The 19,149-nt window shown below is 47.3% G+C and overlaps 1 protein-coding gene across 6 annotated transcripts in view; it reads left to right on the forward strand.

Moving 5' to 3' along the window:
* Nucleotides 1-19,148, forward strand: part of C7H2orf88 (chromosome 7 C2orf88 homolog) — a 38,413-nt gene extending 19,265 nt beyond the window's left edge. Inside the window, exons 7-10 of one of the 6 annotated variants that reach the window (XM_054515353.1) lie at nucleotides 1,279-1,390; nucleotides 9,581-9,721; nucleotides 11,332-11,404; nucleotides 15,444-19,148. In XM_054515353.1, the coding sequence (XP_054371328.1) occupies nucleotides 15,603-15,866 (264 nt within the window). In that variant the 5' untranslated portion in view covers nucleotides 1,279-1,390; nucleotides 9,581-9,721; nucleotides 11,332-11,404; nucleotides 15,444-15,602 and the 3' untranslated portion in view covers nucleotides 15,867-19,148. The other 5 variants (XM_036386368.1, XM_036386369.2, XM_036386367.1 and 2 more) reach the window with 5 other exon arrangements.
* The last annotated feature ends 1 nt before the right edge of the window (nucleotide 19,149 follows it).

A 19,149-nucleotide genomic window follows, 5' to 3' on the forward strand; every position in this document is an offset into this window, starting at 1 on the left:
TCTCATTGTGATAATCACAAAGTGCTGGGAGTTGTTTAATGGGTATAAAGTTCAGTGCACACACTGATTTTGTGTTTTTCCTTTGAATTATAGCAGTACATGCACATCCAGTTAACACCAAAAGAAGTTAAACTAATAGCAATGTGCTAAACCTATTTTAAATATTCAGGATCTCTTCATACAAGAGAGTGGAATTAGACTTTACCTCTATATTCTATTGTATTTTAGCTTAAATGTAAAAGCTATCAAACCTTTTTTTCAGAGCAGGAGGATGGGACATTCCAAAAATAATCATGATCTAGAAATCAATGTTGTGCCCTAAGGTTTGGAGCAGTCGTGCAATCCCCACTGTCATTTACTTTTGGTAGTAACAGAGTTGAAAACTAGGGCAGCACTGAGGGACTGCCATGGCATGTGCTGGGGCATCCTGCAATCGTATTTGTCCTTGCTTTAAATCAACCTGTTTGCAAACACCAAGGAAATGTTTTTAAGAGAATAAAAGCTCTGAGAAAAGGCTTTGGTAAATCTTGGTTGTGTGTAGAACAGCAAAAACAGATGAGAGTGGTGTATAATGAAAGAAGAATTAGGTAAACAAAAGAAAAATCCATAGTTGAGGAAAAGAACACCTTTCCCATGCACAAGGTTTTTGAAAATAGAGCCTTTATTTAGATGGTGGTTCCTTAATCTATAAAGCTGTGTTGCAGTGACCTTCTTTGCATTATGGGCTTGATTCTGAAACTCTACTAAAATACTTATTAGAATGTATTCACAGCATATCAAGTACAACTTCAAGGCTTTTGGATTATTAGGAGGTTTTAGTCAATAACAAAAATTTTCAGGGCTTCATACCTCTTTAGACTTTATATTGATTCTTGTCAGACTGTGCAACATTTTCCAACCCATGCAGTTAGTGGATTACTGCACGTAAAAATAGATTTGGTAAAGTCACCACGTGGCTGTGGGCATGCTGGGGGGAGCTCCTGGGGCAGAGAGTGCTTGTCATGGCTTCCTTTACCTCCTCATCTGAATTAGAAATATGTGCCTCAGTGAAGCCCTCCCTAATACCAGGGTCTGTCGGTACAGTTAAAAAATGAATTGAGAAACAGAGCAAGTTTTTCAACCAGTGACCTCTGACTAGGGATTGAATTGGTGGTTGGATTTGGATAAATTCATGGAGCTTTGTAGTCCTTTTTTGAATGCCACATCAGTGGGTTCTTAATTGAACTTAAGCACTGCTTGGGAAAAATGGTTGTATTTTCTCTGCTTTCTGTTGGAAAGGCAGGGAGAATCTGACCCAGCATCATGGTGAGCAGGACTGATGGACTGAGCATCTGAGCAGCACCTTGGCAAAACCTGAGCAGGTGCTACTGCTGCCAGCCACACAGCTCAGGTGAGAAGATGTGGAAGAAAGCTGGGGTTACTGGAAATTGGGCACTATTTACAGGTGATATGGGAGGGAGCTGAGGCAGAAGTGCATGTGAGTAGTCCAGAAGTCAGTGTAGGATATTGTGGGTGTGTGAGACAGAGAAGAGGAATTGAAGGCTTGGAGAGGGGTTCGCAGATGTGGAGGAACTGTGAAGAGCAGCAAGGGCAGGAACTATAAAATTGTGTTAGAGGGAGGGAGAAGCCAGATTTCATTTATTCTGTTACCCTTGGACAAACTCATTAAAACTTTGCCATCTGGTGCAGAGGTTGTTAAGTGACAAATTTTAACCCAAAAGAGGTAGGTTAGCAGTTCCTTACCCAGATTCCTCTGAAGCTTCAGCACTGCTGAACCCTTCAGTCTGGATATCATTCCAGCAGTTCCAATGCTAACGCCATTCCCTGACTTCTGTGGTTCAGTTTGCACCAGTTTCCCTCATTGCAGCTGGATTGATGCTGCATCCACATCACTCTGGGGTGAACATGTGCACACAGAGCAGGACCTGCCAAGAATTTAGAGGGTTTGGCCTATATTGTAAGAAGAACTAGCAAACTCCAATAAGCAAATAATGAGTAAAAATAGCTAATAAAATAAATACCAGGTCTTATGACAACAAAAAGTCAAACTTGCTTTAAAACTATTTCTTCTGGAGGGGAGAGTGCCTTCCTTACTCCTACAGGAAAATGCTTTCACTGAAATTTGGGAGAAGGGTACAAGAGGCAGCATTATCTGGCAAGTTGAGTTGCAGGAAAGGCTTTGATGCCTGTGCCCTCCCAAGCTAGTCCATGCCCAGCAAGGGTTCTGCACCCTGGCACAGGGTGGGGACCTTGAAGCCCCATAGCTTCTGGGCAACTGCTGCACCTCTGAGGCCTCCATGTTGAGGGCTGGGGCACCTCAGATTTGGGTATTGTGGTTTTTAACATCACAGCACACACGTCTGGCCCCAGCCTTGCACACTGAAATGCTTTACCAGCTAAATATTTCATGGACTGCCTAGCCTGTGCCTGGCTGTAGTCATTTCAAACGGATGCTCTGCATTTAAAAGCACTGACTGCTTTGCCTCAGCCCAACATAATCAGCTGTCTTTCCAGCTCTACAGCTAATGAAATATTAAATCTGTTTTAGCACCCAGAAATAAATACAGGCTCGAGGTTCTTGTCACATGTATCACCCTCTCCTTAGCTCCCTGTCCCTGCCACATCACACTGAGGTGCTGCTGCTCAGGCCAAGGCTTGTTGTTGGGTGGTGGCACAGGAGATGAGCAGTGCACTAGACCAGACTGTTATCTATTGGGATGCAGTGAAGTGATCCAGCCAGGCACCAGCTGTGCCTGCAGCCTGTGGAATGCCTGCCCCACGGCACCAAGATGCTCAGTGGGAGCTGCATTCATTTAAAAGCTGAAGATAAAAGTAGAAACTTGCATTAGAAACCAGGCTAGAATAATAAAGAGCACAGTAGGCATAAGCGTATACAAAGATATTTATAATTTAGTTACAAAATTCTTGTTTAAAAACAGGATGTAGTTTAAAAGTCATTGTTGTAGCAATACCACTGTGTTAATGCAAGGTGACCATACCTTTCCGAAACTTCATCTTGTTTTAATTTTCAGGGCCAGGAGTTTGATTTTCTCCTCTGGCCACCTACAGATGAGCTAAAACAGTAATAAAACATTTGCACAAGCTCTGCCCAGGTCAGCAAGTCCCGAGTCAAAGCTCCTTGAAACCAGAGGGCAAAGTGTCACCAGCTTTAACAGGTTTTGGGTCGAGCTCCTCAGACCCCTGCCCCTGTAAACCCTTGCAGCACTTGCTGAGTGCCCAAGGGCTTAATCCTGCCTGGGGAACTTGTCACTTAAAAATCACACCTGTGAGGACCTGAGGTTGAGCTTTGGTCTCCTGTTGCACCCCAGCTCCAGAAACTCTGCCTTTGGTCTCTGAGGGAGCATGGCTCCCATTAGAGCTGGATGAAATGACACAGCACACGCAGTGTGTACAAACCCTGCACCCAGCACTTGGCAGCACAATGCTTTCTCCAGGCCCCAAGGCAGTAATTAGTAAAAGATGAGGGGTTTTTAATTCACAGGTGGACTGTTTGCAAGTAATGAGTGTAATATTGTGTGCTGTTGTTGGGTGGTCACAACAGCTGTAGCGGCAGTGCTTTTGTACAAGGAGCTGCTGGATTTTGTTGGTTGTGTATGCAGGGGTGGCTGCCTGCTCCCTGTCCCCCAGCTTTCCAGGTTAGGGAGGGTTTCTCAGCCACTGGAGGAGCAGAGGGATGCTGTTCTTATTTTTGTGTACCTGTCCATCCCCTGGCTGTGCTGGCCCTTTGCAGCCCCTCCAGCATGCAATGGGTAATCTGTGACCAGCAGCTACAGTTACAGTGGTGCTTCTCTTGATGAATGTTACCAGTGCAGTGTTTTCTTTGGCTTTGAAAGCACTGCAAGAAATTCCTTGGCAAGGCAATGACTGACTGGAAATGTGTTAGAAACTTACTTGACAACTGGAGACCTGCTTGGCAATAATCATTGAGGTGCTGCAGTGTGCCCAGGAGCAGGCAGCAGAGCTGGGTGAAGGGGCTGAGAGTCAGTCATGTGAGGAAGGGCTGAGGGAGTTGGGGGGGTCCAGTCTGGAGAGAAGCAAGCTCAGGAGAGATCTTCTTGCTCCCTAAACCACCTGAAAGGAGGGTGTAGTGAGATGGCTTTGTCTCTTCTCCCAAGTAACAGCAACAGATCCAGAGGAAATGGCCTCAGGTTGTGCCAGGAGAGGTTTAGGTTGGATATTAGAAAAATTTCCTTCATCAAAGGGATGGCCAAGCATTGTAACAATCTGCCCAGGGCAGTGGTGGAGTCACCATCCCTGGAGGTATTGAAAAGCTGCATTAGGTGTGGCACTAAGGGACATGGTTTTGGGATGTGGTGGGCATGGCAGTGCCAGGTTATCAGTTGGACTTGATGACCTTGGAGGTCCTTTCCAATCCTAATGATTCTCTGATTCTATAAAACCTGCCTAAATAGATGGGAGACTTAGCCAGAGCTCAGCACAGACGCTGGAAGTGAGTGCTGAGTGCAGTGAGGGGCACGAGCACAGTGCCCAGCCCTGCAGCATCTCTGGCTTTTAGCCTGTTGCTGTAGCACAAGCCAGGGCCAGCATGAGCCTTGTGTCCCCAGGCCTGTCCCATCAGGGCCAGGAGACTCCTGTGAGTCCTGGGGTGCTGTTTGCCAGCCCCAGCCAGGTGTGAGCTCTGTGAAAGCCTCCCAGAGGGGAAGCCCAGGCATGCTCATGTGTATTGTACAGTAGTTTGAGTGTCAAGAACTCCCCAAAAGCAGGAATGCTTTACCCAGGGTGTCTGTTTGCAGCCTCTCTTATTAAATAGTTTTCATTTTTAGCATAGCTTTTATTTTTGAAAAATTGAAAATGCTATTTTAGTTTGCTCAGCTTTCATTCTGGAAGCTTTCCTTTGGAGTGGGGGTGTTTCCTAAAAAGCTTTGGTATAATTAATACTTCTCTGTGGTTGTACATGATTTGATGCTGCCTGACAGGATAAAATCAGAGAAGCATCACCCAGGCCTCTCCCCCAGTCTCTTCCACTGTTTTTCTTTTGCTTTAAAGCTCGCCGGTCCTTGTGTGCTCAATGTGTTCTGGCACCTCAGTGCTGTCCCAGGGCTGAGGGGAACACACAATGGTGATGGCCCTAAGCTTTTATATGGCAACTCCATTCTTTGAACACCTTTTCCATATTTCACAGAATCACAGAACTGTTAGGGTTGTTGGAAGGGGCCTCTGGAGAGCATCCAGCCTCCTGCCAAGGCAGGGGAGCAGGAGCACAGGAATGCACCCAGGGGGGTTTGGAATGTCTCTGGAGAAGCAGACTCTGCAACCTCACTGGGAAACTGTTCCAGTGCTCTGGCACCCTCAGTGTAAAGTTCTTCCTCATGTTTCGGTGGCACTTGTTGTGTTTTACTTTGTGGTCACTGCTTCTCGTCCTGTAGCTGGGCACCACTGAAAAGAGTCTGGCACCATCCTCTTGGCAGCTGCCTTTGAGATATTTATATGCATTAATGAGATCCCCTCTCCATTTCTTCTTCTCTGGACTAAACTGGTCCAGCTCCCGCAGTCTCTCCTTGTAAGAGAGTGCTCCAGATCCCTCATCATCTTTGTGCCCTCTGCTGGACCCTCTCCAGCAGCCCCTGGTGTTTTTGTACCGAGGAGCCCAGACCTGGACACAGCACTCCAGATGTGCCTCACTAGGGCCGAGTAGAGAGGGAGGAGGATTTAAAGGAGGAGAAGCCAATGAGAGGCGCCTTTCCTGCCTGGGTGATTTTTCCCCTTTTCCCTTATTTTAAATGGCAGGGCCGGTGCCGGCGCTGAGGCGCGGCTGTGCCCGGGCGGGGCGGGAGCGCCGAGGCCAGGGGCGCTCGGGGGCTGCGGGCCGGGCTCAGGTGCCGGCGGGGGACAGGTCGGGGCCGCGGCACCGCCGCTCCCGGGCTCGGCGGCGCTCCCGCCCCCGGCCCCGCCCGGCCCCGCCGCCGCCGCCCCGGGGAGGGCGGGGAGCGCCCGGCGGAGCGGCGGGAGCGGCGGCGGGCGCGGGGCCCTCCCGGCGCTACCTGTGCGAGCGCCGCGGGGCCGGGCGGGGCCGGGAGGCGCTCCCAGCATGGACTTTGACGGTGGGTTTGCGTCTTTGCCGTTCAGGAGCCTGCAGGAGGCGGCGGCGTCGGTGGGACGAGGGCCGGATCCCGCGGGCACCGCCGGAGGAAGGGGCAGCCCGGCGGCCGGGGACCGTGCGCGGCGGGGCCACGCTTCCAGCACGCTGCTCGCACGGACACCGCCCCGCCGCGCCGGTATGTGCCCGGCTCCATCGCCCCGAGCCGCGCCGGGGCCGGGAGGGAGCGGGGATGCGCGGCCGCACCCGCGGGGCCGTGGGCAGCGCTGGCCTTCGGCCGCCTCGGGCTGGTGTCGTGCCGGAGAGCGGGGAGACAGAGCCGGGCTCTGAGCTGGGGTCTGTCAGGACAGCCGGCGGTGCTGCCGCCTTACTCCTGCCATCCTCTCGCAGCGAGGTGCCGGCCGCGGACTCCTCCGAACTGGGCAAAGCGGAGGTGCCGCTCCCCCTGAGCACCCTGAGGAAAGGTGGTGCTACAGCGGTGGGAGTGATGCGGACTGGGAAGGTGAACGGCGTGGCTGGTTCTCTCCAAGCGCTGTTCCTGCTGTGGGGAAGACGTGAAGCTGCTGTGTTTGCCGGCCGAGGTGATGTGAGGGTCTGTCAGCCCCTGCTTTGCCATGAGCACCTTTCCAGGCTTCCACACTGACTCTTATACAGAGCAGGTTACCTTCATCTGGCATGTTATAAAATACAGATTTAATAATGCAAGACCCATCATGGCAAAAATTCTTAAACATTTAGAAATATTTCATGCTTTCTCATAGTTCAGTAAGTAGCAATCCAAATTAGGTTTCTAAATATAGTCATTTTAAAAAAGGAAAAAATGCGGGGATTTATCCTGTACCCTTAACAAAGTGGCGTTTTTAACCTTCAAGTACATACAAATTAGTTTTTCTTCTGAACATCACGTTCTGCTGAGAACGTTCTTGCTTTAAAATCACCTTGGCTGGTACAAGTTGCCCAAGGGGTTGGGCAGAGCCAGGACGCTCCTGTCCCTGGGGCCAAGGTGTTTCCGTGGGCAGGGTCCTGGGGGACAGGGCTGGCAGTGGTGCCAGGCTGTGCGGGCACGGCTGCCTCGCCTGGCTCCCGGCCCTTCCCGCTTCCAGGCGCGAAGGCGGCAGCTGCTGGAAGAAGGAGCTGGCACGTCAGGAGTGGTGGAATTCAAGGAAACAAATACCGGGGGAGAGCCGTGAGACAGAGTGATTTTTAAGGCTGACAAAGTTCTTTGTTGCAATTCGGGGTGGCTTTTGTACAGCTGGAGCATCTGGTTGTTTGCTCCTCACTTTGTCCTCTTACTTACTCCTCAGTTTGTGTGAATCAGTAGTAACAGAGTTGTGATTTAAAACGTGGGGCTGTGTTCTCCTGTGCCTTCCTATGTGAGATGTGGAAAGATGGCTTTCCTGGTGCATTCCTAATTCCCATTTCCCTTTTTATAATTGGCTTCTGGAGATTAAAGAAGAGAATAGGGTCGTGTGCTGCCTTTATTGTGCTCTTCTGTGGTTCTTCTTGGGCAGATCTTGACCATCGCCTTCCTTCTGACTTTCATTTGTGTTACTCCAGCAGAGCCTTCAGCTTCCTGAGGGTGTCACAAAGGCAGGCAGTGTCCCTCATTCATACCTTATGCTCTGCAGCTCCATATGTTCGTGGTTGAATCTTGTGACAGCCACTACAGTAAAGGCCGACCCTGTCAGCCTGAGGCACCGATCCGCTGCTCTAGCTGCTGCTGCTGCTGCTCCTCAGCTCCTGCTGGCAGGATCCCCAGGCTGGGCAGCAGCCAGCAAGAGCTGCAGGAGGGGCTTTTCTTGCTCGTAAAGATTTGTGCATCCCTTTTCATTGTCTGCAGCTCTGTCTCTGCCAGGCACCTGTGGAGGACAGTAATGCACCTTTACAAACCAGGCTGGATCCTGAGCCTTAGTCTGAGAGTTAGCAGCTTAATGTCTCAATGGCTTCCTGAAGAGGACTGTTAGTAGGAAGGCTGTGACTCCATAATTGAGTTGTTGGGATGAAGTTTTGTGGTATATGTAGGAAAACTCCTGTTTCCACTCTAGTTGGTTACAGCGTTGGAGCATTGCAATAAACCAAGCAGCTGCTCTGTCTGGGCCCAGGGCTGTGCCTTAGAGCAGTCTAACCTCAGTGTGGGACTTGGCCAGTGTCTCTGACACCTTTGCTGGTGTGCCTTGTGTTTTCCCTTGCTGTGGGGATGGTGTTCAGACCGTGGATTTGCAGCTAGTACAGATGGGAGGGGCTGATAATTACAAGACCGGTGGGCTTTGCTGAAAGAAGTGTTGGACCTGCATCCTTTGGTGTGATGCAGGGCAAGGAAACAGCTGTACATATAGATCAAAATCTTTATATCCATTTCTGGTATTTTATTTCTGTTCACTCACCGGTTTTGAGCATTATTTTGTATTTGGGGTCTTGGAGAATTTTGGATCTCCTCTATCACTGTTAGCTTTCCCTTCCAAAGGCATTCCTCTATAGTTTCTGTAGTTGGGTTCCTTAAGTCTTGGCTAAACTTTCTGCAGATGGAGTTTCTGAGAAGCCCTGAATCTTCTTCATGCCCTTTCTTCTCCAGCCTCACTCAAGGCCTTAATTGCTAAGGAAATCCATTGGTTTACTGTTACCCTCCTAGAAAACAGGCTTCCATCAATGGTAGGCATCCTTCTCCTGTTCCTGTGGTAGTTAAATTAATGTTTCCTATTGTCTGTGGTCTGGCAGAGTCTGTACTGGTGCGTGCATGTATTCTGAGACACATTCTGAGAAAAAAACATCAATACATTGTAAACATCTCTGTCTAAATTTGGACTAACAGCAGTCTATACAGCTGTTTGGACAAGTAACTGAGATAAAATATGAACAGAACCTGTAAGAGGTTTTTAGCATCCTGTTCTCCAATGGCCTTTGGGCTGCCCCTGAGCTGTGTTGTTGAACAGGGGCACTCACACTGTGTGTGCAGCTCTGGTGAGTAAACTGCTGCACTGGAGGGAGGATTTCAGGACAGGCCAACTGGGTACAGTTTTACTTTCATGAAATTAGACAGCTACCAAGCACACAATGTTCTTTGCTTTTAACAAGACTTCTTCTTCCTGGATGAAGAATAACACTGTGGCTGCTGAGGGCTGTACCTATTGGCATTGCTATTCTCTGAACTACTGGTATTTTCACCCAAAGGTTTCTTTTGGTATTTCACCTTGGTTTGCTGCTCCCAAAGCTTGGGTAAGATTGCTAGAATGGTGCAGAAAGCACTTGTTTTTGTCCTGGCTTCTGTGGGTGTGTGTCTTGCGGAGGGGCCAGACTGTTTCTTGATTTTATGGGGGTTTTTGCCTTCTTTAATTTTTGTTTTAAGTCAGTGCTAGTTTTAGAGTTCCAGAGTTTGTCAGTATAAAAACTCACATTGACACAGCTGTACTATTTAGCAGCAAAAACACCCCACTTGCACTGTGCATGTAAATCATAAAGTGAAGTAAGAAGAAACATTTTCTTCTCTCTTGTTTTTTCCTCTAGTTTGAAGATTTTCCGTGTTCCTTAACTGCATTGCTAAAGTGCTTGAGAGATGAAAATTGACATGGAAATTGCCTCCATTAAATAACTCAGTACTCTGACAAAGGAGGTTGTGGGCAGGTGCGGCTCAGTCTCTTCTCTCAGGTAACAAGCAATAGATCCAGACAAAATTACCTCAGGTTGTGCCAGGAGAGGTTTAGGCTAGGTGTTAGCAAAGATTCTTCACTGAAAGGGTGCCCAGGATGTGCAGATGTGGCCCTTAGGGACAGGTTTTAGCTGTAGACATGGCAGTGCTGGGATAATGGTAGGACTTGATCTGAAAGGCCTTTTCCAACCAAAGCAAATTTATGATTCTGTGATCAGCTGTGCTCTTATTGAAAAACCTATTAAAGTAAACTAGAGGTCTGCCTGATTTGGAAAAGCAAATTTATAATTCCCCCATTCAGTTAGAAACTGGCTTAGAAGCCTGGAAAAGCTTTATCAATTCTCGCCATGGAGGGGGAAAAACCCGAGCCTTTGAAATTCCAGGACGTTCCTTGAGACAGATAACCAGGAGACTTTCCCTTCCATGCTAATCCTGCACAGCAGTTGTTTGCAGTTGCTGCATGCAGCCTTTCAATCTGTAGCTCTTATCTCTTGTTGGCACTAAGCGACAGGAGAGGGAGGGGATGGCTCTGAGAGCAATGAGAGCTCAATTCTTGCTTTTCATGTCCTGAGCTGTTCTGGGATATTTGGGTATCAGTGATTGCCTGAGGCAGCAGAATCTTTGGTATTGTGCTTGTCTAACTGTAGCTGTTTAAAACTTCCTTTTCCTAGGATGAGTTGTTCTAATGAATGTTACGCAGTGCATCTCCTCTGTAGGATTTGCAGGAAGCTGGATGTTCAGGAGAGCAGAACTGAAGGCCTGGTGGGTTGGACTGCTCTGGGAGCCTCTGCCTGGGGCTGCTTTGCACAGGGAGCTCAGAGTCCTGCAGGGATGGAGGGGATGCTGTGCACTGAGTGAATGATTCATGCCTCTGCCAGTTATGTGCTGCTGCTCTGCTCACAGCTGCAGAGGATCCAAAGGCCAGTGCCACGAGTGCTCCTGAGTTACAGCCCACCTTGGAAGGGAGAGGGGGTGCTCTGGGTTCCCTCTCTGTTATTACATGGAGGGTGTGAATATTTTAAGTGATTGGGTGCAGTTCAGAGGTGCAGATGCCCGAGTGCTGTTTGGTTACCTGTGCTGGTAGGTCACCTGCCCAAAGTCCAGCTTTGAATAGCTTTGTTCCAGAGTTATTGTTTCTATGATAATGGCAGCACTGGGATTGTCTGACTGTTCTCCCTGTGTCCTTGATGGTCCAGGTCTCAATAGAAGCTTTGAGAGGGAGAAGGGAAAATGGGAGAGAACTTTTGAGGTTAGGCAACAGATGGGCACAATACCCTTCCCATATCCTTGCTGAAATCCTCCTGACCTGGACTTGCTGTGGGAGAGGTTGGCATCCTCAAGATGGCCAGGAGCCACTTGCCCAAGCAGTGACCCCACTCTGAGCCCAGCATTAGGTGCTGTGTGTAAATTGTTGCAGCCTGTCATTCAATCTAATTTATTAAGTGCTGTATCATCCTTTTACCTTTGTCAAAGTCAAGTTCTGAGTGGGAAAAAAGGCAGGCAGCCTTGTGCAAGGCCAGCACTACAGATTCATCACCTTGCTGGTGAATTTTGTGCACCTCTGACGTCCTGGAGGGTGCTAAGCTCTGTTCCTGGGTTCCCTTTGCAGACTCCCAGAGGTGAAGTTGTCTGTGCTCTCCTGGGGACGAGGGGACAACCTGTTAGAAACAGACGTGGTTCTGGTAAGTGGCACTCTGAGCTTCTCCTGCAGATACCCAGGGGAAAACTGAAAGTCCCTGCTGGAGGAAGAATCATATCTGAACTCACAAGTTTGCCTCTGTCACAGCAGGAATTACTTGCTGCCTTCAGCTGGGCAAAGCTACACATTTTGAAGCTACTTTGAAAACTTTGGCTTATTTTTAATCTGGTGACTGCTGTAACATAAATTGTTGCAGAAAGCAGTTTCTTATAGTGTAATATTGAACTTCAAGGTTTTTTTCCTGAGGTTCTCATGAATGGAAAAAAAGTAGATGACAGCAGGAACTTACCTGCTTATGATGGCTACAGATGTTGCATAACAGCAAAATGCTTGCTCTTCTGCCTGTTTTCATCTTATGCTGGTGTATTCCAGAGGCCAGTGAAACCCTTAATTTTTGATATTGCACATTTACCTTTTTGCAGTTAATTTATTGAGAATTTTAATGCTTTTAAAAATCCTATTTGTTTTTTTTAATGGCAGTTATGTGATTAATGCATTTTTCCTCTATTTCATATTGTCTAATAGTGAATTGCAGGCATCCTGTCACCATTTTTCTGTTTCCTTCAGTAGAAATGAACTTACCTTGGCAGGAAACACTTTGCCAGGCTGGCAAAGAGACTGCTTAGCCCTAGTGTGCCTGCTGAGTTCAGCTACCACCCCCTCAAAATTTTCTCTCTCCTAGTATTACCACAGTAAATAAAGTATTAGGTGAAAGAACATCTGAACTTGTCCTTGGGAACTTCCAATTCCAATACAGAATCGATTGTTTTCAAGACTTCCATTAAAGTCATGCACAGTGTTGTGCTGAAGTTAAATGAAGCATTTAAAAACATTTTGACTGTGCATCCAGCAAAATGGAGCACAACTAGTAGCCTATATTTTTCAGATGAATGAATCAGCATTTCACCTACTGTAAAATCTGTCTCTAAAAAGAGAAGATGATTTCTGGTTTCTGATGGTGCTGCTTTAGCTTCTGGTTGAGAGTGAGCAGAGCAAGCAGAGCTCGCTGACCCCTGGCTCCAGCTAAGCCCAGCAGCTTTGTCACGTGAGGAACTGCAGAGCTCTTGGCCTGAGCCCCAAACCATCTCTGCAGTGATGTCTGAGGCACAACTGGCTCAGAGCAGAGCTTGGGCACTGACAGAAGCAGGCTCCTATCACACAGTTTGGCCTTGTGCAGTTTCAGGATGCAGCGTCGTGCTGGGAGTAAAATGAGCTACTCTGATTTGTTGGGTTTTTTCCCTCTCAGGGTATGAGCGTTGAGAGGAAAGGTAGGGATGTTAAAATCTGTCAGAACTTAACACTCTGGAGATGAGTTAGGCAGAGAGGATTTAAACAGCATTTCACCATGTGTGTGCAGGCAAGGGCTGTCAGCAAAACAAGGAAGCAGCCAAAAGGTTGAGGGCAGCTTCATTTGCAATTATTTCTGTGCCAACAATTATTAACTCCAGTAGACCAGGCACTGTAACACAGACTGCAGTGGCTTGGAAAGCACTGAGCTCTGTAAAGAATGAAATGAGCAACAGGCAAGAATTTAAACTTGGGTCCATAACTTGGCTTTGAAGCTCAACTGATTTGGAACAGTTGAAATGTATTGTGAGTTGCCTTGCTGTCTGCAAGCTGGGCCACCCTGCCCTCTGTGTGGGACAGTCCCAGGAACATTTGACTTGGCCCAGGTGAAGAGGCAGAGGTGGTGAGTTCTGCAGAGGAAGATGCTGACCTTAGGGAATTTCTCCCTACCTGCTTTAAGGAGAAGTTTATCCTCCCTCTATTCCCATTCTGTCCTTTCCATTAGACACTAACTCATCTGCTGGTGTCCCCTAAGAGAAATCTCTAGCTGCACATGGGAAACATTAAAGCAATGAAAGCAATGATAAAATCCTAACTAAAGATAACTAAAGATAGCTTCTATTTAACAGACCTCCATTAAAAAAACTTTAAAAAAAGGAAAACCATAGCTCTGGACTTGGATGAAAAAATCCAAATCTGAAAAGTCTATTTTAAGGAAAGTGTCAAGATTAAACTCTGATAAAAATACACTGCAGCTGTGCATTACCTTGGCTGGATCAAGACTGCAGCTTTCAGGCATCAGCAGTGCTGGGTGGTACCTGCTGTCAGTGATTCTTTACCATGTACTTGGAGCTACATATTTGTCCAGAAGAGAAGTGGAAGTGCTTAGTATTAATGTTTTATTGATGGTAAATATTGAAATTAGACATTCACAAGATATTACTATTAAAGCTTTGAATTATTCAGCTGCCTGAATTGCTTTCAGGCCTCTGGTCTGGAGGCATGGTAAGTTTGATCAGTGTATGTTATGGACAGACATGGGTATAGATATAGGGATAAATGTAGTTTTTTGTGTAATAAGGGAATCCTGCTGTTTACTCATCTAATAACAAGTTATCCATCCAGTCTTTACTCATTTACTGATGAGATATTGAAATAAAAATCTGATAGCTTAGCTCTCCTCTGTGTTGGGTAAAACTGCAGGCAGAAGTCAGCCCTTGGCAGCAGGGTTTGTGTTACAGGCCTGTGGACTACAGTGCCTGTCCCAAAGCACTGGGCACGTGCTGCACAGGTCAGTGTGCACAAAGAGACTCACTGAACTTCACTGAGGTGATCTACAAATGCTCCTCTACGATGCTGAAATGTCCTGCTACACAGCTAAAGGTGTGGCACCGTTTGTGTGGACTTGGTGCTTTCTGGAGCCCTTTAGGACTGACTTCCTGCCAGGAGTGCCAGCCACTCCTTCTGTGCTGCACTTCAGCCCTACAAACAGGTAGCAGTGGTTTTTATGAAGCAGCAAAGAGAGGACAGGAGCTTGTCCCAGGAATATGGGACAAGTTCAAGGTTCTCCTGAGCCAGCTGCTAGACTGGGGAAGTCCCATCCTACCTGTGAAGCACCATTTGCCTGCAAATGGGATTGATTTCCTCTGCAAATATTTGCCTTTGATCAGGCTACTGGATTGGAGCCCCAATTTCCTCCAGTGTATAAATGAAATAAATAAGGCTTAACATCTTTGCCATGATTGTGTGTTTTCAAAGGCTATTTACAAAAAATCTTTAACTTTGGCTGACCTTAGTACAACGTCATTGGGTGAAGCTGCAGGGAACAGTTGGTTTCTGTGCTGTGCAGTCTTTATTTTGGCTGGCAGTCTGTTAACTCTGATAAGTGGGTAAGCGCATGCCAGGCAAAGTCAGGCGTAGCGTGAGATTCTGCTTTGCCTGAGAGGAAGTAGCCCCAGAAACAGCTTTGTAGGCCAGTAAACCAAAACCCATATTTGGACTTGACTAGCTCTGGATCTTGAGGACTTGAAAAGGACTCGAAAAGGACCCTGCCAGGTGTTTTGTTGGTCTCTTTCCCTTCTCCGGGTGTAGAGCTGTCCTGCTCTAGTGAGAATGGTGCTCTGGCTCTGTTGTGCTCTCAAGTGCTCTGCCTTGATCACAGCAGGCTGCTGCTGCTTTCCCTACCCTCTCCAGGGAAAAAACAAAACCAGCTCTTGTTCCTTGTGAATACCTTCTGGTGGCTGCCCTGCTCCAGCCTCCTTCAGCAACAGCAGAATGACACTGGGAATTAGTGTCATTGTGCCCAGAGGGCGTGACAGCCATGACATTGGACTCTGGCTATGGTGGTTGTGTGGTGCTGCTCTGGGGTGGTTTTGGTGTTTATTTCCAGCAGCAGCAGCAGTCCCCGGAGCTAAACAGCATTTGTTTGCAGTTTCAGGAGAAGCATAACGCATTGTCAGCTTGGAAGAGACAGACTTTATTCTTTTTATAATATTTTACATTCCTAGATGGCCTACATCCCGTCCTGGGAATTGCATTCAAAGGCAGCGTGAATTCAGGTCAAACTTTGCCTACTTGTAGTAGATGGATGTTACTGATAAAAACATTTTACGCACGCTGGGCAGAGATTTACTTAAGCCGCTTCTCCAAGCGCCTGTAGTGAATGTACATTTCGTTTGAGCTCACTGAGAATGGTAACGTGTTTATTGCCTTTATGTGAAACACTGTTTTGACAGATTTCCTCAGAAGAAGCACAAAAGGAGATGTCCTCTTCTTTGAAAATAACTGGAGCCACTGGCAAGAAGCAGCAACGCTCTACCGAACAAGGGAACCGCTTCCAGGTTATCCAAACATGCTGCTGAACTGACTTTTGCAGCTGCATTTTCCAATGTACCATGGGATGCATCAAATCCAAGGCTGCCTTCCAAGGTTCCAACGCTGTGCAGGATGAGCGCATCGGGGCAGGCGGCGAGGGCTGTGCTGGGGAGAAGTCGTCGCTGCTGGCGGTGCAGGCGGAGGAGAAGGGGCCCTCGAGCGCCGCCGTGCTGGACTACGCGCACCGGCTCTCCCGGGAGATCCTGGAGCAGGCGGTCAAACAGTGGGCGGTGACCGAGAGCAAGTACAGCGACATCCCCTTCATCGAGAGCGACGTGCCCTGAGCCTCCTGCCAGGACAGCCCCTGCTGTCCCCTGAGCATCACCGTGGGGAGGTGTCTGCAGGGAGAGCCTGAGAAAATCTGCCTTTCAGCCTGGATTGCTAACAAACCACTTGGATCGCAGTAGAACCTGTTCGTCAAGTGTCATTCCTTGTCAGCCATGTGTTGAGTGTACTCTGTCTTTGTGCGTGTTGGATGTGAGCAGAAATCAGCATTAAAAGGGGGATGAGAAGACTGTGGCTGCCCTGCACCTCTACAAGCACTGCCACAGAGGACAAAACGTGGATTATTTCTGTGTTCTGCATAAAAGATCAGTGGTCTGTCTGTAGGTGAGATGAACTCTCCGTGCTTGGTGATTTGTCTGCGTTTCGCTAAAGTGAAATCAAGGTGTGCATGTAGCAAAGGTTACTGCTATCATAAATTTTACTTTTGATTCTGTGACCTAACCGAATCTGTAAAATCACAAAATGAAGGTGATGGGAGGCGCTTTGCAAACCCCAGTAGTATTCAGGGAGCCATTTGGATGATGATGCTATTCACCTTCCATTGAAGTGAACTAGTGAGAAACGTGCCAGTGTCGATAAGCAGTGCATTATCATTAACAGATGCTTCTGTAAATGCTTGAGAGCTTGTCTCTAAAACCCTGCAGTAAGATAGGTAAATGACATCTGGTGCTGTGTTCAGACCAAAGCTGTTTGGTTTTTTGGTTTTGTTTGGGGTTTTTTTGTGTTAGGGTGCCAGTTTGGAAGGATTTGGTTTTGTTGTTTTACTGTAACCCAGAGAGATGTGCAAAAACTACTGCTGGTAACTGGTGAGAGGAACCTTCAGAGGTGTGGCAGTGCTTTAGGACAGTTTGCTTCATGGCAGCTGTGGCTGCATTTCACTGCAATTCCACTCTGTAGCATCACCCTTGGGATAGGACATCTCCCTTCAGCTTCTGTAGGCTGCTGCTTCTCCATGGGAAAACCTGTCCATGGCAATGCCAGCAGGAGCCTCAGGAGCCCCAGCCATGAGCAGTGCCCTGAGTGCAGAGTTAGGGACCAAGCCTTAGGCCCAAAGCTCAGGGGCTCCATTTCTCCCCCAGTGCATCCCCACACAGCTCCCTGCTTGCCCAGGGCTCACAGCCTGACCCACTGCACTCGAGTGCTCCACAGACACATCAGGACACCGATGGATTGTTTCATTCATCCCAAAGGTACAATGTTGCTGATGCTTCATACAAAGTGAAGGCCTTCTAACAGCTTGGCTTTTACCACCTGTTTGTTCTTTTCTCTGTAATGCCCAGTTGAAAAGACATAGTTCTTTTTCCTAGATCAAAATGTTTTCGATTTTGTTTTCATTTGATAGAGAAATGCTTTCCATACTGGCTAAAGCTGTTACTATTTTTAAAAGGTACACATAGTTCTAGTAAATGATCCAAAGCATGATTTTTCAAGCAATGGGAAGCAAGCAGAAAGAGGACCAAGTCAAATGCTGTAGAAAGACAGTCTATGAATTGAGCTGTTTTGCAAATGTTGTGACACAAACTTAGGTATTTGAAATTCACCTATATGGGGAAGTGGTTTTATCAGGAATGGAGGGTGAAAAATGCTCCTCTATGACACAGCACAAGGCTGCCATTAAATCCCAGCAGACCAGACTGGATTCCCAGTGACCTGCTATTAAGGCTGTTTCAGGCTTTTGCTGGAAAAGGGAACAAAATCAGCTTATGCTGTTAATGTCGTCCTCTTTGAAGTTACGTAGTCGTCTTCAAAGCCATTTGCAAAGTGGGACCAAGGTTTTATGGTTCACTTAAATTCTCCTGATAAGTGACGTTCCTTCGAGTTCTACAGCACATATTTGATCATACTCTCTTTGCTTTAAAATACCTCCATATATTAGTGTGAGTTAGAAAGCAAAGCCAAAACACTGATCAAGTACATATCAATTGGATATTGCTTAACCTCAGTATTAAAAAATATTAATATTCTTATTCTAGGTAAAATAAAGCTTTAATACAAAAAAGAAAAAAAGGGCCAACCTTTCTAACATGAGTGTGGGCTTGAGAATGTGAACACTGCTAACCACAGTAATTAAAAAGCCAAAGCTGCACAGCCATTGTTGGCCAGGCAGGTGAGGAGCGGGTAGAAAACTGCACTCGCTGTCAGAGCACCTTGAGGTGGATCTGCCCTGGCCCTTGTACAAGGCACTTACAGGCACTGAGGTGCTGCAGTGCTTCCTGCTGCCACGTCTCAAATCTTTCCTCTGGATGTGGCCTTAGCACCTGACACTCTTCAGGAATATCAGATGCCCTTCTGAGAGCAGGCAGAGAGAGTTACAGCACAGCTGAGGTTCCACCAGAGCATCCCCTGTGATCAGCACTCAGCATTTCCCAGAGGAGGGGTCACCCAGGCACCCTGAACGTGCCCCTGGGCCTGCTCCCTGTGGGGTGGCTGCCCTGTGGGGTGGCTGCCCTGTGGGGTGGCTGCCCTGCCTGCCCCACAGCTGCCCCCGGGCTGACTCAGCACCAGCTGCTTGGTGGCCCAGCCAGTCCCCACCTGCAGCCACCAACCTTGGCATTCCCTGGTGCCTGAGATTCCAGCAGCTCCAGAGTGGCCCCAAGTGCAATTCCAACTGCTTTAGGATGCTTTCCTTGACACTGGCACTTCAGGGAAGGCACAGCAGCAAATGGAGAGCAAACAACAGGGAGATGGCTTCTCACCAGGAAAATCATCTCTTTTACAGGATGCTGTCCTTATAAATAATGCACTTACCCTTAATAGAAAATAAATCTGTTCAGTGCTACAGTCTGGTAAGAGATGGAGGGAGATAACTCCCCAGAGCTCTGCTGTATGTACATTTAATAGGCACAATACTAATACATTGTAAAAATAAAGACTTCTTCACCAAAATAAATTTATGCTAAGCTGTGCTAGAGTTTTAGAGCCACTGACAGTGGGTTTCCAGCTAAGTTACCTTTGATTCTTTGACTTCATTTTGTGTAATAAAGGCACTCCAGTTTGGGACTGGCATACTCTGCAAAACTGTTTACTTCTATTTTGGAGTTAAAAATACATTTGCTTTATATTTTCTCCAGGAAATAAGATTAATCTGAGTGGGTATGATGTGACTGACTTGATATTCTAATAATGGTTCAAAATACATTAACTGCAGCACAACTTTGTACAGTTGACGTTTCTGGACTAAGGCACATCAGTATTCCCAAATAAAACACACTACAATATATTTTTACAATATTTTTTGTGGAAAATATTTTCTTGTGGACCAAATAAAATTCAAATTACCAT

This window comes from Molothrus ater, chromosome 7, assembly GCF_012460135.2.
Source record: "Molothrus ater isolate BHLD 08-10-18 breed brown headed cowbird chromosome 7, BPBGC_Mater_1.1, whole genome shotgun sequence".
Lineage (NCBI taxonomy): Eukaryota > Metazoa > Chordata > Aves > Passeriformes > Icteridae > Molothrus > Molothrus ater.